We start from the raw sequence: 18,986 nt of genomic DNA, 5'->3' as shown, positions 1-18,986 counted from the left end.
ACATAAATACTCATATATAAAAATGGCGATTCGTGAGGTTGTAATAAACATTTCACGAAAATATTTTGCGCCAATTGTTTTTTTCTATGTCTGTAATAAAACGTATATAAGTATGGCAAAAGTCGTATTTGGTGCTTTGACAATTCATGAATATATTCATATTAGATCGCAATTCAATTCCAACATAATCGCTATTATAGCCGGTCAAAGTTGCATATTCATCCAAACAAATTCGGTAAGCATTTGCCATGTATGTATATGGCCTCCACTTTTGCATGCATATGCCAGTTAGGCGCATTATATGCCAACCAAATTTTAGGGATTATATTATGTTATATATACGCTTGTTATGCGATTTAATGTTTGCTGGGCATTGATCGCGTTCGGGAGATTAAATATCTTGACGTGATTATTGATGACAAACTCAAGTTCAATACTCACATTGACAATGTCATAAAGAAAATTGCCAAGAAGTATAGAATCTTATGCCGATTGAAAAACGATTTAACTATTTGCAGCAAAATACAGCTATACAAATCAATCATCTCTCCTCATTTAGACTTTTGTTCTTCCATAATATCTTTGGCCAATGATATACAAATATCGAGATTACAGCGTTTGCAGAATAAAATAATGCGGTTGATTCTAAAATGTAATAGATTCACTTCCTCATCTTTGATGCTGGACGCTCTAAAATGGTTATCCGTGAAGCAAAGAATTGTTTATTTAACTATGGTGTTCATTTTTAAAGTAGTTAACGGTTTGCTGCCTCGATATTTGTGTGATCGAGTTGAAAGAGGAAGTGATTTCCATAGATATAACACTAGAAACGCGAATGAATTAAGAACACCTAATTTCTTGTCATGTGCTTCACAAAATTCGTTGTACTTCAAAGGAATAAATGTTTTCAACTCGATGCCAAGACATATTAAATGCGCAACAACACTTACAGAATTTAAGAGGCACTGTATTTCACACGTGAACGCTGTCTTTAATTAACAGTCGAACGATTTTTTTAAAAATTTTATGAAGAAGATTTTTATTGACGAAGTTTTATACGTACGGATAATTAATGTGGACAATTTTTTGTAGTTTGTTTTAATATTTTCAATGAACCTGACGAAGTTTTTCAACGGATTATATTATGTAGACTATTTAATTTTTTTTAATTATCTTTTTTTTTAATTTGTGTTGATCTCTATTATTTCTGTCATGATCTGGTGATGATGGACTATTTTTATTTTTATTTTGTTGTTTTTATAGTTGTATTAGTTGAAAAATAAAATAAAAGTAGTCTGAAAAAGTTTGAGCGTCGCGCGCGTGGCACAGATATAAAGGATATTAAATTGAAAGATTTTTAAGTGCCGGTCTAGGAATTTTTCGTAAAGGAAATTTTCTCGATTTCTCTGAATGAGGATATTCATAGTCAATCCAAAACAAGGCTGGCGGTTGGACTTGTGCTCTGGTGGACCACTTGGCTGCAAGGGCCTCGTCGGGAACGTATCGGCTCTGTGGCGGACATGACTGAGTATTGGCATGTCTTTTAACATTGCAATTTTTTTGAACTTATATCTGTGAATAAAATCAGTGAGTTTTTTTGTGTTTTCTATACTGATTTCAATGTTGAGAAAAAATATATAAATTATCTTTTAGATAACTCGTCTTGCTCAAACCTCTGTAGGGGAAGGAGGCGGGACCATCATCATCATCTAAAAACTCAGATAAAAAGCTTTTTTGAGACCAAAAACACAGATTTTATTATGGCAACCTTGATCAGAACTTGTATATGCTGCATTTTTTAAGATAACTTTCAAGTTGAACTTCGAAAAAACTGTTTCAACTTGCCCCGGTGTACCTTATATCATATTTTTCCGAGAGTGCAGTGAAACCAAACATTGTCTTGTATTCGCCTTTTGCAAATTGCAATTTTGACAGTAGTCGTCACGTAGTTCTTGATTGCATATGTTTATTTACAAACAAATCACCTGCACCAATCATTTGTTATTTTTCCAGCTTATAGTGAGTTTCCGACATGCAGAAGAGGATTGTTACATATTATCGTATGTAAAAATTCCTCCAAAATGTCCCTCAAGCTAGATTCTCGTTGGAGTAAACGGGGCATAAAAAAGTGCCCGCATTGTAATGTCTACAACGGACACCGAGCGGTTCGCTGCAAGAATAAGTTGTGCGGAAAATCCCTCAAAGAGGCACCAAGGACAGATGTCAAAATTTGTGTCCCGAAAGATTGCTTCGTTGCCGTGCAGTTACGGAATGGTCTTCAGGAACAATCGAAAAAGTTGTACAGCGTAAGAAATTTGAATGGAACTAATATTGTAAGGGGTTTTGTGGAGATTCGAGAGGACTTGGATCGTACAGATGACCAGGCACTTCAATCTCAAACCGCCGTTTGCTACGTGGGTTGTGATCTTCAGACGTATCCCGCAACGGAGTGCCAACATGTACGAGTGGCATCGGAAACAACCGAAGTAGCCGAAGCAATGGTTATTAGAAAAGAATGTATAGATTTACTTAATATTCCGTCTGAAACCAGAGAAACTATTTGGAGGCAACAGGGAACTAGCAGTGTTGATAATCCGCTCGTCCAGAAAGTGTCAGCAGATACTTTCGTTGTTAAGTGCAATAATGAGTTACAACAAAGAATTCCTTATTGTCACGTTCAACTGAAGGAGCAGTCGAGGTTTGTGTTTAGCGACTTATAATTATCATACGCTAATTTTCTCATGTTACCTTAGTATTATCTGCGATACTCAAAACCGTGGTATATGTGTATCACCAAACCATGAATTCATGGTAGCTGCAGCTATAATGAGTACGCCAAAATACAGATCGATGTTCGATGGCTTCATTGAAAAACTATTGCTAAAAACGAATGATACAATTGCATCGCTCGAAAGTGTATCTGTTTTGGATGGTATGGCTCTTCTACACGATGATGAGCTTGTGACTGATTTACCTCTGCAAAATAATGATCAATTCTTGATTGCCACGATTCAAGACCCTGCCAGTATAGTCACCGATACGGACATTCAGCTGGTAGATTGCAGTAGGCTAGAATTTGATACTGAATTAGGGAGAATCGATTTTACACAATCGAGTGTACCAATAAGCGTTTCAACCTCTCCGGTGATTGAACTAATCAACAGTACCGACGAAGGTGACTCCGCTGTGGACGCGTTCGTCGCCAGCTACAATGACACTTTCCAGTTGATGGATTGCCAGATCGAACTGATGGACCAGTTTAATTTGACGGATCGAATCGATTTCTGCCCGTCGGACATCGAGCTGAGCGAGGATATCGTGGCTCGTAACGATGATCAATTAGCTCTGAACAATCAAACACCGTCGAAAAGTCTGGAAATTGAAAGTGTGGAGAAGGACAACTACAAGGGCAAGAGAAAACTGATAGAGGTTACAGCAAAGAAAACAGCACTTAGACAGTCTAGCAAAAACGCGAAGGAAAAACTGAGAAAAGGCAGCTATAGCGTCAGGAAATTATTGAAAGTTTTGGAATCGAACGGAATTGTTTTCAACAGGCTAAAACCTTCGGAAGCGATGCAAATGGCATCTGCGAATAAGGAACACATCACGACGACGGGTTCTCTGCCGTCATACGAAGCAATTTTGTGCGAATTATCGTTCACAAGCTGGTTAGAATCGGTTATAGAACAGGTAAAGACACCAGGCACATCAAATTATTATTCATTCACATCAATTTTAGCTAAACTCAGTCATAGTATACGAGGGAAGCGGGAAGCCGGACACTCAAATCTTCAGTATACATGAGGTAAGAACGCTGTTGCGCTTTAGCGAGTTTGCAATTACAAGTGCGATAACATTGCAGAACTTTTTCAAATGCCTTCGCGCTCGGTTCTCTGTTGGACACTGTCTTCGGATGCCAGACCATACCAAGGTTATCACTGAAGGTATGCGGCAAGGGCTCTCTTGTGAAGTATACAACTTTTCCTGTTACAAAAGTTTACGGAACGCACTGAGAACTGACAAGGTATGAATATTGGTTACACATTGATTAGAGTAAAAAAAAAGAGTGAATATTTTTTTATGGAAGTTTTTACACAAGACTAAGTTTAACAGGAAGGTATGTGATGCAAAATGAATAGTAAAGAACTGAACATGTATAAAAAATTAAAGATTTCAGACGCCCTAAACTCGACCAATTTTGTTTAGAAGATCAGTCAAAATAATTAGTGGAAATATTTCTACGTCTATCACAGCTAAAAAAGGGGGACTAGGCTCTGCGGAATGCGCGTATCTGTATGCTCGGTCCTTTCAGTCCTGACCGAGGAATTGTCGGACAATCGAGCAGGTGCTAAGGATGACCGACTTTTGGATGCCGGCCAATTCCTTCTCCGTATTCAACACCTTTAACCTCCAATGACCCGGGAGAGATATAGCGCTCTGACTCGCTCGCACCCTCTCATTTAGTCACCTTCGACACTCTTTCTCGGAGCCAAGACCAGTGTGTTGGCAATTTATTTTTTATATTACGTTGAAAAAAACAGCTCGATAGCCAGCTAGCCCATTAAATATTGACAAAATTCTTATAAAATAAATGAACTTTCTAGGAAATCTAAAGAAAAAAAACAGTACTAAGAAAACTTACTCAAAAAATCAATTTGATATTGAAAACATTTACACCTCATAACACTCCTCTTCGAATTTTTATACATATTTGTATTAATAATTACAAAACTGGCTAAAATTTCTAAAAAGTATATTTTTATATTTTTATATATTTTTTATATAATACTAGCTGACCCGGCAAACTTCGTCCCGCCCAAAATTAATTTTTTGTTATCAATACCTCCAAACATTCATTTTTTCTTATTTACGATCATGGGTCCAATCGCAGAACTGTTCAATGAATCATCTTCTAACTGACCCTTCACAATTTACTTTTAATATAAATTTCCTATGACTTCTACCAAAACTCGTCATTATAATATCAGATTATTTTCAGACACAATTCTCGTTCAAGATTTTTCAATCACTTGCAAATAACATGTTTCTCCGTTACATTGAATAAATGTTTGATACAGAAAATATGATAGAATAAAGACAACTCTAAATCGGACAATTCCTTTCTCGAGTTTTACTCTTATCAACACATTCTGTTATCCATTCTTTTTTTATATATAGATAGAAGAAGATATACGAGTGCTTTTTATCACATTGAAATCCATTTCCAATTTCGTACAAAAATCAATTTCGTTGGCGCAAACATCAATAGGACTGTGGTGACCCTATTCAATAAGTCGTCCTAGCACCTGGCTGCACTGCAAGTGCAGCAAAGTCAGTCTAAAAGTATCCTCACGTATGTAAACATATGTACAGAAATAAAGTTAAATTTAATTGATTTATTTCGTCGCGTTATTTGCTCCTCGTCATTTCCGACCCACATTTGGTGACCCCGACGTGATTGAAACGGACTCCAGTCGAAAAAACGCTAAAACTAAATCAACAATCGGATAATTTTGCGTTTTTCCGAAGCAATAAACAAAATGGTGGACTCAGCTCCAGCGCAGCAAAATATTGCAGCAGTGGCAATTAAGTTGCCAGATTTCTGGAAGAACGATCCACACATGTGGTTCGCACAGGCGGAGGCGCAATTCCATCTGGCACAGGTTACAAAAGATGAAACAAAATTTTGGCACATCATTGCAAAAATAGATCAGTCCGTAATATGCCACGTCTCGGACTTAGTGTCAAATCCTCCACTTGAAAATAAATACGATGCAGTTAAAGATCGACTGATTGCTCGTTTTGCTCTTTCGCCACAGGCGCGACTCGAACAATTACTTGGTTCTTGCGATTTGGGTGATCTTCGACCCACACATCTTCTCGCCAAGATGCAGGAAAGCTCCACGGGATTGAACGTCGACGATGCATTAATGAAGATGCTATTCCTCCAAAGGATGCCGCAAAATGTTCGAGTGGTACTGAGCATAAGTGATGGAAGCTTGCAGAAACTAGCGGAAATGGCCGATAAAATGATCGATTCATCTACGGTCACTACCGCAGCTGTTCAGATTCCAGCTCAACCCACTGGGCAGAATGCTGATTACACCAATCTGAAGGAAGAAATTGAAGTTCTTACAGCCGAAATTCGACGCCTCAAGACTACCCCAGTACGAAACCGTAGTAGATCTTCTTCAAACTCGAGACCCCGTGGCGAAGACGTTTGCTGGTACCACCGTAAATATGGCAATCGAGCAGATCGTTGCAGAGAGCCTTGTTCATTCACACGTCAAAAAAACTAGTTGGTTGCCCGCCTGAATCGGCACAGGTGGGTAGCACTGTCCAAAGCCGCCGACTTGTAATTTTCGACAAAACAAGCAAGATTCGTTTCCTCATCGACACAGGCTCGGATGTGTCTATCATTCCAGCGACAAGACAGGATAGAGCAGGAGCAACAGTTTCGTTTTCTCTACATGCAGCAAATGGAACAAAAATACAGACCTATGGGAGTAAATTTATCGCAGTTGATCTCGGCCTTCAACGATGTTTCAAGTGGCGCTTCCTAGTGGCAGATGTAAATATTGCCATCATTGGTGCGGAGTTGCTAGCACATTTTGGATTGCTAGTGAATCTAAAAAACCGGCTCTTGATTGACGAGACAACGAAACTACGAACTAGTGGTTGTTTGTCGGAAGTGCCTCTCCATGGAATAACTGCGGTGGACGCTCAACATCCGTTTCGAGACTTTCTGACATCGTATCGAGAAATATTAATTCCGTCATCAATTCAACAGGAAGTTAAGCACGATGTCACACATCATATAATTACACGGGGGCCTCCGGTGGCTTCAAAGCCGCGTCGTATGCATCCAGAAAAACTTCAAGCAGCAAAAAACGAGTTCCATACTATGTGCGAAATAGGAATATGTCTGTACAGCAGCTGGGCAAGCCCTCTCCATTGTGTTCCCAAAAAAAGTGGTGAATGGAGGTTTGTGGGCGATTATCGGCGCTTGAATAAAGCTACAATCCCTGACAGGTACCCCGTACCTCACGTCCACGATCTTGTCAACAGATTCCAAGGTAAGATCATTTTCACTACGTTGGATTTTGTCAGAGCGTATTATAATATTCCGGTGGAAACTACAGATATTCCAAAAACGGCCGTCATCACTCCTTTCGGTCTGTATGAGTTTATGCGCATGCCATTTGGCCTATGCAATGCAAGTCAGACCTTCCAGCGGTTCATGCACAAACTTTTCGGAGATTTGGACTTCGTTATCGTGTTTATCGACGATATTTGTATAGCGTCAGCAAGCATGGCTGAGCATAAGGAACACGTCAAAGTTGTCCTCGAACGCCTCAAGACATACGGTCTTGTAATAAATGCCGAAAAGTGTGTTTTTTCGAAACCGCAGGTAGAGTTTCTAGGATATTTGATTGATAAGGACGGAATACGTCCCATTGCATCACGTGTTCGCGCTGTTCTTGAATATAAGATACCAACAGTGGTGAAGGATTTGCGCCGGTTCCTGGCATTGATTAATGTCTACAAACGTTCGTACCACATGCTGCAGAAGTTCAAGAGCAGTTCACTATCCCGACGCATCAAAGCCTCTTGGGCTCATGGTAGATGCATCTAACAGCGCTGCGGGCGCTGTGTTGCAACAATACGATGGTGAAAGCTGGAAACCCATTGGATTTTTCTCTCAAAAATTTTCTACTAGTCAAAAAAAGTACTCTACTTTTGGTAGAGAATTAACTGCTGCACATCTAGCAGTGAAATACTTCCGGCATTTAGTGGAAGGACGAGAATTCACCATTTTCACTGATCACTTCCCGCTGACTTGTGCTTTGACCACGAATCCGAGTAGCCCTCTCCCCCACGAGGAGCGATATCTGGCATTCATAGCGGAATTCACAAGTGACATTCGCCACATAAGTGGAAAAGACAACATCGTTGCGGATGTTTTTTCTCGAGTTGATGCGGTAACAACCGGGATCGATTTTGATGCGATCGCTAAAGATCAACAAAATGACCAACAATTGAAAAAAATTCTGTCGTCGAAAAATTCTTCCTTAAAACTCGAGCTTCGGACATTTACTCATCTGCGCTCACCGTTGGTTGTTGATGTATCTACTAACAAAAACCTTCGTCCTTATGTTCCAGAAAACCATCGAAACAGCGTAATGACACAACTTCATGGATTAGCTCATACAGGTGCTCGTGCAACAAGAAGGTTGATCACCGCTCGATTTATTTGGCCCGGCATGAACAAAGATATCAACCAATTCGTGAGAACATGTCAGCAGTGCCAATTATCAAAAGTAACAAGGCACACCGTAGCACCTTCATCTACTTTTGATATACCCAAAGCTCGCTTTCGGAACATCCACATCGATTTCGTTGGACCACTTGCTCCTTCTTGTGGAAATCGTTATTTGTTGACCATCATTGACCGTTACTCGCGATGGGCGGAAGCGATTCCACTTAGCGAAATGACTGCGCCAACCGTCGCTAAAGCTCTCTACGCAGGATGGATAGCTCGTTTTGGGACTCCAGAGACGATCACATCAGACCAAGGGAGGCAGTTTGAGTCAGAGGTTTTCAAGGATCTCACGCGATTGCTTGGTGTACATCATATACGTACCACTGCATACCACCCGCAGTCCAACGGAATTATCGAAAGATTTCACCGAACTCTAAAAGCATCCCTCATGTGTGCCGGTGGGCGGAATTGGCATGATCGGCTTCCTTTAGTACTACTAGGACTTCGCTCCGCTTACCGAGAAGACTTAAAATGTTCATCTGCAGAGTTGGTGTACGGTCAAGCCCTCAGAATTCCGGGAGAATTCTACGACCATCCAACAACAAACATCGATCGTTCAGAGCTATCAAGTTTTTTGCACAAGACATTCAGCGAGTTAAATGCACCAGTTCCGATCCACCATGCGAAAAAAAAGCGTTTGTACACCAAAAATTGAAAGATTGTAGCCATGTCTTTCTGCGAGTAGATTCGGTAAAGAAGCCGCTCCAACAACCATATGAGGGACCTTACGAGGTTTTAAGAAGGAATGGAAAATTTTTCGAAATCTCCATTCGAGGAAACAAGCATATCGTATCCATCGACCGTGTAAAACCAGCGTTCATATGCGATGGAAGCATCTCGCGTCATCCCCAGGACGACACTAAAACCGTAGTTACACAATCAGGACACAGAGTTCGTTTCTTAGTGTAACTGGAGGGGCATATGTGGTGACCCTATTCAATAAGTCGTCCTAGCACCTGGCTGCACTGCAAGTGCAGCAAAGTCAGTCTAAAAGTATCCTCACGTATGTAAACATATGTATAGAAATAAAGTTAAATTTAATTAATTTATTTCGTCGCGTTATTTGCTCCTCGTCATTTCCGACCCACAGGACTAACAACGCTTGTAACTATGTAATTATAGAACACATGGGAATTTAATTTTCCGAATTCAGAATTTCAGAGCTTTCCGAAAATTTTTAATTGTCATGTTCGGATGAAATATGTGTAATATTTTTATGGGACCCCCTCTCCATTCCAGAGAAGGGAGGGGTGCCATACCATCATAGAAACATTTCTCGTACACACAAACCCTCACATTCCAGATTTGGCTCCCTTTGCTTGATTAGTTTTCGAGTTATGCAGAAATTTGTGTTTCATTTGTTTGACAGCCCACCCTTAGAGAGCGGGAGGAGTGTCTAACCACCAAAGAAATATTTATTGTCCCCTAAAACCTCCACATGCCAAATTTGGTTTCGTTTGCTTGATTAATTCTCGAGTAATTCAGAAATTTATGTTTCATTTGTATGGCAGCCCCCCCTTAAAGAGGGGGGGTAGAGAGTCTAGAGTCTAACCACCGTAAAAACATTTTGCACCCTAAAACCTTCACATGTCAAATTTGGCTTCATTAGCTTGATTAATTCTCGACTAATGCAGAAATTTGTGTTTCATTTGTATAGCAGAAAGCAATTCTGCATTTGTATAGCAATTCAATTTTACTTCTCGTTATGTTGACCAAAACATAAACGAACAAAGTCAGAGTCACACAATCTTTTGTTCCTTTGACGGATAAACATTTGACAGTGCATGGGAAAAAAGGTTGCAAGTTTTTTTCATGTAAAATCAACTTGAAAATAAATTTTATTGACTCCGTATGACTTAGATTGAAACGAAAAGTTTTCCGCTTGAGTCTTAGTTTTAGACGACTGAAGTTTTCTTCACCCTAATTGTGAAAAAAGTAATTCCAATTGCTGACACAAGTCAAAATTCCATGAAACTGCTCTAGAATCCAAACATAGTAGACATTAGAATACTATTTCTGAAATCAATGAAAAAATTAAACATTTTAGTTCGTGATATGTTCTTTTTTTCATAATGCAAAAAATATGATTTGGAAATCTGTAATTAGCTTTTGTATATCCTTTTTCAACGTTATTCGTTGACACATTCAATTTTATATCATTTGAGTAACTGACTGGTATGCCTGGCATGTGAACTACCTATATTTCTGGCTACTAACACAATCAAAGTTCAACATAACCAAACCCCGTGAATCTTCGCACCTTCTATTCTTCATCTCGGTCCTAGGCATCGTATCAAACGTAAAAGGACTTTCATCAAATTTATTTGTAACGAAGAACATAATCTATTACAAAAATTTCGATGCATTCTAACATAATATTCGAAGTGGAAAACAAGTGGATTGCATAATTTAATTGCGTAGTTCTACGTCGAAAATATGCGGTCGTGTTCTAGATACAACCTCTTACAATTTTTAAAATACTTATTTCACATGTCAATGTGGACATTAACTATATACCTACACCGCCCCCCCCCCACCGTGGACTTTTTTGTAACCCCTATCCCCCTAAAGTTGTTCACGTGATATGTGGACAGGTTCTTATCGAAATAGTCGTTAATGGCTTAAGAAAAAAAATAAAAATATATATATTTCACAGAATGTATAGAAGCTAGTGAGAGAATCTATAAGTAGCCAGGAAGATGGGGAAAGTATCGAATTCAATCGTTCAGGAGCCGGGGAAGTTGTCCGCAGATGACCACTGTGTTGTCAGGTATTGTCTCGACTCTGGAATACAATTCAAGTTGAACTGTTCGTCGGTTTCAGAGTTAACAAATAAAAACCAAGATCAAGTCAAGACTAAAACCAAGTATCGTCAGTTTCTTGGGTGACTTTGAGTAATCGACTCAAAGCCAGTTCATCTCAGCCGTTCAGATGAAACGAGAAAGACGCGATCTCTTTATCTGAAATTCCAAAACACATCATATACTCACAAAAATATTTTATTCAACACGAACCTATCGATCAATCGGACAAAAAAATGTATGGTTGACGTGGGACTACCCTTGACTTAGTTATCATTTGTTTGTATTGATTAAATTATTGATTGAATGAAACAATTTTCGAATTCTATTGAGTTCAACATATTTGCTCTGTAAGTAATGTATTTGAACAAAAAGCCATGTAAGATCAATTTATGCATTGTAATAGATTATGTTCTTCGTTACAAGTAGCTTTGATGTCCGTCCTTTTACGTTCGGTATGATACCTAGGACTACAAAAATATGTGAACAGAAGAATTGTCAAATGATCATTATTTTTTACATTTCCCTATGAAGTGGTTGCATCTCTCAAGTGTACGTACTTCTTGAACCGCGACTTTGCTTGATTTGATGAACATCAGGCACTCAGTTTCGATTTTGATATGCACGTCCAACGCACATGGTTGAAATAATCGACGTTATCGTAGCAAATGGTTATCAGCATTTTGCCTAATCATCAAACGGTATGGGTAAAAATTCAGTGAGCAGAAGATATGAAGGCATACCTTCCAATGCAGTCTTAAATAACCGAGCCAAAGCGTTGTGTTCGTACGCGTTTTTGTAGTTCGTGTTAGGAAAACACATTCCGGAGTGCAAAAAGAACATGCGGGTACAGAAGTCCCCCCGGCTCGCATGAATCAACAAACTTCAACTTCTTTTTATACTATAGAGCTTAAGCTTGGGTAGACTGTACACTTCGTAGTTGCTCTCCGTGATTGACCTAAACCAGCGAAATTGCACAAAGAACTAATGACGCTTGGGAGTAGCAAATCATTCTCATTGTACAAGTTTCAATGAATCGAGCTTTAAATAGTCAATAACGACGCCGACCACGTCAATCAACACACTTTAACTTCTACTTTTTATACTATTGTGGCGTTAAACTCATTCGCTTCTAGTATCGCAAACGATGGTTTTCTCAGGCTCCTCAGTTTGGAAGTACGTGTTAGGGAAACATATTCCGGTCTGCACAGAGACAAGCGAGTACAGTACAAAAGTACTCGCAGCTTGCATATATTTGTAAAGCGGATGTGCCCAGGCACATTGATTTTGATGTTCGTGTTAGGGTACGACATTTCGGTGGAAACAAAAATACCCATGACTTGCGTGTGTTTGCAATGCCGACTTCCCCAGAAACCTTAGGTTTGAGGTCCGTGTTGGGGAAACCTTAAATCGGGCCAATCATAACGTAGCGGTTAGGGCGTTTAGATAACGCTTGACATTTCACAGTTATTCAACTGTTCAATTTTTTATCTCATGAAAAATAACATTTTATTCATTGTGATAGATGCGTAGATATATTTCCTATTTATTAATGCAAACATCTTTCCGATCTATTGAGAACATTCGAAGTCTTTAATTTTTTTCCTGTATGTTCTGTGTTTAGTTTTTCATTTTTACCCCCATATATTCCAGCTAGACGTAGTCCCACGTCGAAAAACTGTGGATTATATACAACTGTTGACTGAACGGAACGATACTAATCACGTAACTTATGAATTGAGTTTAAATACAGTTTAGCACTTATAAATTTTCTGTGTGTAGCATGTCCGTATGGTCGAAGCGGCGGGCTTCCTTTCATATGTTGAAAATGTTCTAACAAGAGTGGCGTATGAAATTTTCGATTGTGTTTCTTGACAATATTCATAGTTTGTTGTCTCTCATTGCAGATATCACTAGCGTTCGAGAAATCATTCAGTCGTTCTGCTACCGGTTCGTATCACGAAATCGATCTGTCGGCTCTACCCCCTAGCAGCGGTGGTCGTTCCCGCTCATCAAAAGACAGATGTATCGCCATCAAAGCCTTCCAATACAAAACATACATCAAAATGGGCACCCGCAAAGGCGATCCCTCCGATAATCCGCACTATTTCGTGATTGAATGGATCGCCGGAGTCCTCCCGAAGTGCGGCTTCGGCGATATGCGGATAACATTTGAGTATGGACACAAGGAAAACAGTGGGTTCGTGGATCCGCCGGATGTTTCAATACACGTTCCGTAGGATGGAGGGACAATTTCGGCATTGAATCAATCGGAATGCAGGCATATTCCCAATATTCGCGATGTCGGAGTACCGTTGGAATGTGTGTCATACGCATAGTTTCGCAATACATGAAAATACATATAAATATCTCTAGCAATAAACAATAGCGACTAACATTCATTTGATCTATTAATATAATAGGAAACGTCGTATATCTTAACTAACCAATGAATACTAGTCCAGGTTGGGTTGTATTCGGTACAGAATGGTCTCGTTCATCAGCCGGCGCCACTCTTTGCGAAAAACGGATTTGTTCGCCGCGCGGAAAAGCTTACACTTCGCAATTCCGCTGATATCCGAATAAAGAAAATAATAAGTGGACGCCACTAGCAGTTCTTGATTGTAGTTTTTCAGCGACCACTCAAAGACATTAAGCACACAGTCATCATTCAGTAATGTTTTTATAATATTTTGCACGGATTTTTCCACGGCTGGCAACAAATACTTCTGGGATAGACTTAGTGCATCTAGGCTGGCTTCGATGACTTTCGGAGGGGGTGCCATTCCCGTCAACTTATTAACCGTTTGCAGCCTTATCAGATAGAAAAAATACTTTAACCCATCGACGCTTATATCCTCCTCGAGCTGTACTTCGTTCCTTTCCGACTCGATGAAGTAACCCCCGTCAAACATTCGCTGGAATACATCACTACCCTGTACGAGCAGACTTTTACTCACGAGAACACTCTCTACAGTGCCGGTCGCGTTCCGAACCTTGAATGTGACCTTCTCTTCGCCGCTAGTCTCGTCGCAAATTGTTAACGTGTTATCGAATTCCTTCGACTCTAACGTTTCACTGGGTGTTCCGGTATCTTCCTCCTCGCCGCAAATGTTCAAATTCTGTGCCAACGTGGTAATGCCGGAGCATGCCGCCACGCTCAACCGCTGATCGTACACCTCGGGTCCTTCGTCGTCGTTCTCGTTCAAAATCACATTCAGTACGGTGTTGAGGATCTTCATGTCGAACAGTAGCTTGTGCAGCAGTTTGCTGTTACGAACAACGAACGTCACGATAATCGAAACCTGCAGCTGCAGCGTCCGCTCGCCCGTCTTAAGGATGTGCGCTATCTCGCCCTGACCGTAGCCGGTTTCCCCAATGTTGCCGAAGAGGGACATCAGTTCGTTGCAGGCGGATTTCATCTGGAATGGAGGTGTAAATGTTAAATTTGCGATCATAGAGGGAAGAACACGTAAAAGACAATTCAAAGTATTGTTGTTTTCGCTACCAAACGTGGAATTCATAACAATACTTTTGACGTAGGACTACGTCTTTCATTTCTATACCGGGGTGTAAAATCAAAGTTTCGAAAACGAAAGCGTTACGCCGGAGACCGAGATTTTGAGCGTTAATAGCTCCTAAACAACTGAACGAAATGATATGATAAACACTTCATTCGAAAGATAAAATATCTACGCGTTCTATACTTGTTACTTTTTGATCCAAAAACTTGTTTCAATAGTCTTAAAATTGCTTTCAAAACAGGCTATTGAAATCACCAATCGGTATATAAGCGAGCGCCGCTCGGAAATCCACTCAGTTCTAATTGAACAGCGATTGGAGCATGTTGTCGCTGTTGTGTTGAAGCTCTTCGTTTATCATGAAGGCGCGGATGAACGGTGTCACCAAGAGCCTGTTTGTGCACCCTAGGCCAGAAGGGAATCCATCAGGAGGAGAGTGATGCCACAAACGGTTCCCCGGGAAGACATCGCTACACACACATACACGCGCGGAATTCTTTCCGTTTGGATGCCATTCAGCATTGAGAAAGTTCCGGAAAGATCTAATCTTTTCTGGAAAATAATCTGCCAGTTCCTCTGGGAATTTAAAAATACATTCATGTGAAAGAGTTTATTTGAATGTTTTCTATCCATGTAACACTGTGACCAAATACATTTGGTTTTGTGATTTTTCAATCAATCGCAATTAACAGGATAGCTTCAGAAGATTATTCTTCACCATCAGTAGGATATTTCCGCATCCAATATTGTATGCGCCCGCAATCGATTATTGCTCAGTCGCCGAATGTTCCGAGCTCAGAGAGTTCATTCCCCTCTAGTTTGCCTTCCAAATAGCCATCGTAAACCACACCTTCTCTCGATTCAATCACACACAAAAAGCATACTTGAGCGATATTCTGGTGGTGAGACACATTCATTTTTCGTGAGGACATCGACAAGACAACATCGTTGCCTAACGTGCTGGAGGAGGTGGACGGCGAAGGATCGACACATACACGCGCAGAATTCTTTCCGTTTGGATGCCATTCAGCATCGAGAAAGTTCCGGAAAGATCTAATCATTACTGGAAAATAATCTGCCAGTTCCTCTGGGAATTCAAAAATACATTCATGTGAAAGAGTTTATTTGAATGTTTTCTATCCATGTAACACTGTGACCAAATATTTTTCAATCAAGTACTATTAACAGGTGGTTATCGAGTTAGTATTAACCACTGGTGGGCTTCCAGTATCGAGGAAAATGTGGAAATATCTAATCGTTGCTGGAAAATAATCTGCCTGTTCCCCTTGGAATTGAAAATTACATTCAAGCGAAAGAGTTTATTTTAATGTTTTCTATCCATAAAATATCCATATAATACATTTGGGTTTGTGATTTGTCAATCAAGTACAGTTAGCAGGTTAGCTTCTGAAGATTATTCTTCTGAACTAGGTTTTTCGTATCCTATATTGGATGCATAAAACCTTGTGCCTCCAACGTAACGCTCTCGTTTTCGAAGTCCCCCAAATATTCATTTATTCATTCATTCAGAATGGATTTAGATTCAACTTCGAACAAATGATCTCTAAATCAACGATAGTCCTACGTCACCCTTGCGGTTATACCATAGATATAACCCACTTCCTGTTTGTAATTAATTCTATTCATTTTGAATTTATTCAATGTGCTATTTGGACAAGTTTTTATACGTATTTTTTAATTTTTTCATTAGGGTGCTCATTTCCACTTAAGGGTCGTTCAAAAATATTTTTTTCCACTTTTTCCCAAAAATGACTTTTTTCAAAAATTCATAACTTTTGAACCACTGAACCGATTTAGATGATCGATATATTGTTTTTTTCGAACCACCGGCCAAATTTGAAAAATCATATCTCAAAAACGACAAAACAGCATCTCTGATATCGGGATATGTTATGTAAAAAATCCTCAGCTTTCAAGAAAAAATATAAAAAAATATAGCTAGTCCAAAGCCATGAAAACAATAAAAAACGACTACAATCAATAATTACAAAAATAAAATCCATTTTCTCTGCAAATGCGCTATTTTTCAATAAACGGCTAGCTCATTGGCTTCAATTTGATATGCCGATCGTCTAAATCGGTTCAGTGGCTCAAATGTTTGAATTTTTGAGAAAAAGTGGAAAAATGGATTTTTTAGACGATCCTAAAATGGAAATGGGCACCCTAATCATAAAATAAAAAAATACGCGTCTAATGTTATGTGTTGAAGAATAAAAGTACCACTATTGGCGAAAATCTGAGAACCACTATATCGGTTTGGCGTGGAATGACTTCTTCTTCTTTCTTTGTTCATTTCATTCGCCTCTATGGAATGACTGTATATTAATATATTTATATTTACACTAAACTCTCCCTTACTCGATGTTCTGTAACTCGATATTTTCTCTAACTCGATGAATTTCATGGCACCTCTGATTTTACAAGCATTCTTCTTTCCATAACTCGGTACCTACCTTACTCGATGGGTTTTGATTAATTTTTCCATGGATTTTCACCTCCCTAACTCAATTGATTTTCGCGTACATGTTTTTGTGCGTTATTAACTCTGATTTCAATTGCTCTTGAAAGTGAAGACGAAGTGTTCGTGTCATCAAGCAATTTCTTTTCAGATATGGAAAATCACGAAATACTTTTCAAGCGCACGATTTAAATTCTAACCATTGCGCAACGTTCGACCATCATCGAGCAGGTCGAAAATTAGGGACGGAAGGGGTCTGGAGCTGCAAAATATTTCAGTATTGCAGAAAGTATGGTATCAACACTATTCAAACTAAAGAAAAAAAAAGAATCGGAATGGAAAATTGAATCTAGACCAAAAGCATATAAGGTTGGTCGGAATCGAAAAGCTTGAGCGGTCAATGGATTTTTTGTCTTATCAAGCCGGAGAGAATAATTTACCTCTCTCAGGTGCTATTCTTCGGGATATGGTTTGCGAATTTGTCCAGAAACTGGGATTTCTCAACTTTAAAGCACAACCAACATGGCCGGAAGCGATAAACTACCGTTGCTGGTCAATGGAAACAGTAAAAACCCACGATGTTTCAAAAAGAAGAAGCCAAGACCAGTGATATACGAGAGCAACACCAAGGCCTGGATGGCCTTAATGCTTTTTGAGAAATGGGTCATGCAACTTGATGAAAAATTTTCCAAAGAAAATAAAAAGGTATTATTTCTGGAATTATGTGTAATGGTAATGTACCATACTTATATCTATTTCTTCTCAAAGGTGGTCATGTTCGTTGATAACTATACAGCGCACCCAAAATCTCTCCGACCAAAGCTCAAATCAGCACTATCGCCATTTTCGGTTGATTAGTTCGATAAGTTAAACGAAGACTGCAAGAAATAGAGGATATTTGTCCTTTTCAACCTTCATATTAGGGGGTCTCCGTAGCCACATTGGTTGCGCGTTCGCTTAGTAAGCGATCAATCGTGAGTTCAGAACTCAGGGCCCTCATTGACCATCTTTGTGCTGTTACAGAATAACTACGTCCACGCAAAAATTATCAGAGATGGAGATCGATCCACGGTCGAAATAAGATCGATTCATCCATACAACTGCTCTGCTCTGCAAGACACATCGGGCTGTTATTCTTCAAATAACTCAACAATGATCAATCAACTGTCTCCACTGTCCGGTCTAAAGCCTGGTTTAGAGTTCCCGTGAACGTGAACTTGAACAGGTGGTGGAATAGTACGATCATTTCACGGTGAACTACATTGTGAACAAAGAACTCAAAAAATCGTGGTGAATAGAATGTTTTTGTTCACGTTCATATTAAAAGTTCGGCAGTAAACGTGAAGTAAATAAACATCAATCTTCAATAAAGTAATTCGGATAAAATATACTGTTGTTCACGAATCAACCCGAAGCAACTAAGTTTTTAAACTCGTGCAAAGATGCGACTGAAAAGTGTTTGTCCGCGTTCACTACCTTAAGGTAGGTTTAGAGTTCTCGTGAACGTGAACGCGGACGAACACTTTTTTGTTAATAATTCATCAGTCCATATATAAAACGAGAGGAAAACATCTTAAAACGATAGGAATGAACATTTTCTAGTTGAAAAACATGTTTAAACATAATGTATATTGATAAAAGTGGATTACTTCAATATTTCACAACGATTCAGAATTTCCACAGTGGAATCGAGATGTTGGTGAACTCACCATAGTTCACCGACTTCGGTGAACGTGAACGTGAAAACAGTGGTGAATATAGACGTCACAATATTTCCCCGTTCATGTTCACGTTCGAATGTCCCAAGGCATTTTGAAAATTATTTCACCGTGAACTGTAAAAGGATATGTTTAGAGATTTTC

At 39.4% G+C, this 18,986-nt stretch overlaps 2 protein-coding genes across 6 annotated transcripts in view; one reads left to right on the top strand and one right to left on the bottom strand.

Moving 5' to 3' along the window:
• The first annotated feature begins 1,968 nt into the window (after positions 1–1,968).
• On the top strand, positions 1,969–14,605 carry LOC129767645 (uncharacterized protein C2orf42 homolog). 5 transcript variants are annotated; one of them, XR_008741557.1, is made up of 6 exons: positions 1,969–2,698; positions 2,754–3,690; positions 3,740–3,805; positions 3,863–4,024; positions 4,254–7,076; positions 13,032–13,166. XR_008741557.1 is itself a non-coding variant. In XM_055768747.1 (5 exons), exons 1-5 carry the CDS (start codon positions 2,082–2,084, stop codon positions 13,362–13,364), a joined length of 2,115 nt encoding a protein of 704 aa, XP_055624722.1. In that variant the 5' UTR covers positions 1,969–2,081; the 3' UTR covers positions 13,365–14,605. The 5 variants fall into 5 exon arrangements, 2 of the variants coding, with proteins under 2 accessions (XP_055624722.1, XP_055624728.1); XR_008741556.1 differs by lacking the exon at positions 4,254–7,076 and adding an exon at positions 8,164–12,971 and having other exon boundaries at positions 13,032–13,164; XR_008741559.1 differs by lacking the exon at positions 13,032–13,166 and having other exon boundaries at positions 3,863–4,117; positions 4,178–7,076.
• LOC129767643 (uncharacterized) overlaps positions 12,672–18,986 on the bottom strand; it is an 18,497-nt gene continuing 12,182 nt past the window's right edge. The window contains exon 4 of the mRNA XM_055768732.1: positions 12,672–14,546. Coding sequence (XP_055624707.1) covers positions 13,581–14,546 — 966 coding nt within the window. The 3' untranslated portion in view covers positions 12,672–13,580. The remainder of the gene's footprint in view (positions 14,547–18,986) is intronic.

This window comes from Toxorhynchites rutilus, chromosome 1 (genome assembly GCF_029784135.1).
Source record: "Toxorhynchites rutilus septentrionalis strain SRP chromosome 1, ASM2978413v1, whole genome shotgun sequence".
NCBI lineage: Eukaryota > Metazoa > Arthropoda > Insecta > Diptera > Culicidae > Toxorhynchites > Toxorhynchites rutilus.
The sequence above is the reverse complement of the archived record's forward strand: the minus strand, read 5'-3'. Positions and strand labels throughout refer to the sequence as shown.

Excerpts from the sequence above, each read along its gene's own strand:
- LOC129767645 (XM_055768747.1), top strand. The coding sequence starts at position 2,082 with ATGTCCCTCAAGCTAGATTCTCGTTGGAGTAAACGGGGCATAAAAAAG. Across the intron at positions 3,691-3,739 it reads TAGAATCGGTTATAGAACAG|CTAAACTCAGTCATAGTATA; the intron begins GTAAAGACACCA and ends CATCAATTTTAG. Across the intron at positions 4,025-13,031 it reads ACGCACTGAGAACTGACAAG|ATATCACTAGCGTTCGAGAA; the intron begins GTATGAATATTG and ends CTCTCATTGCAG.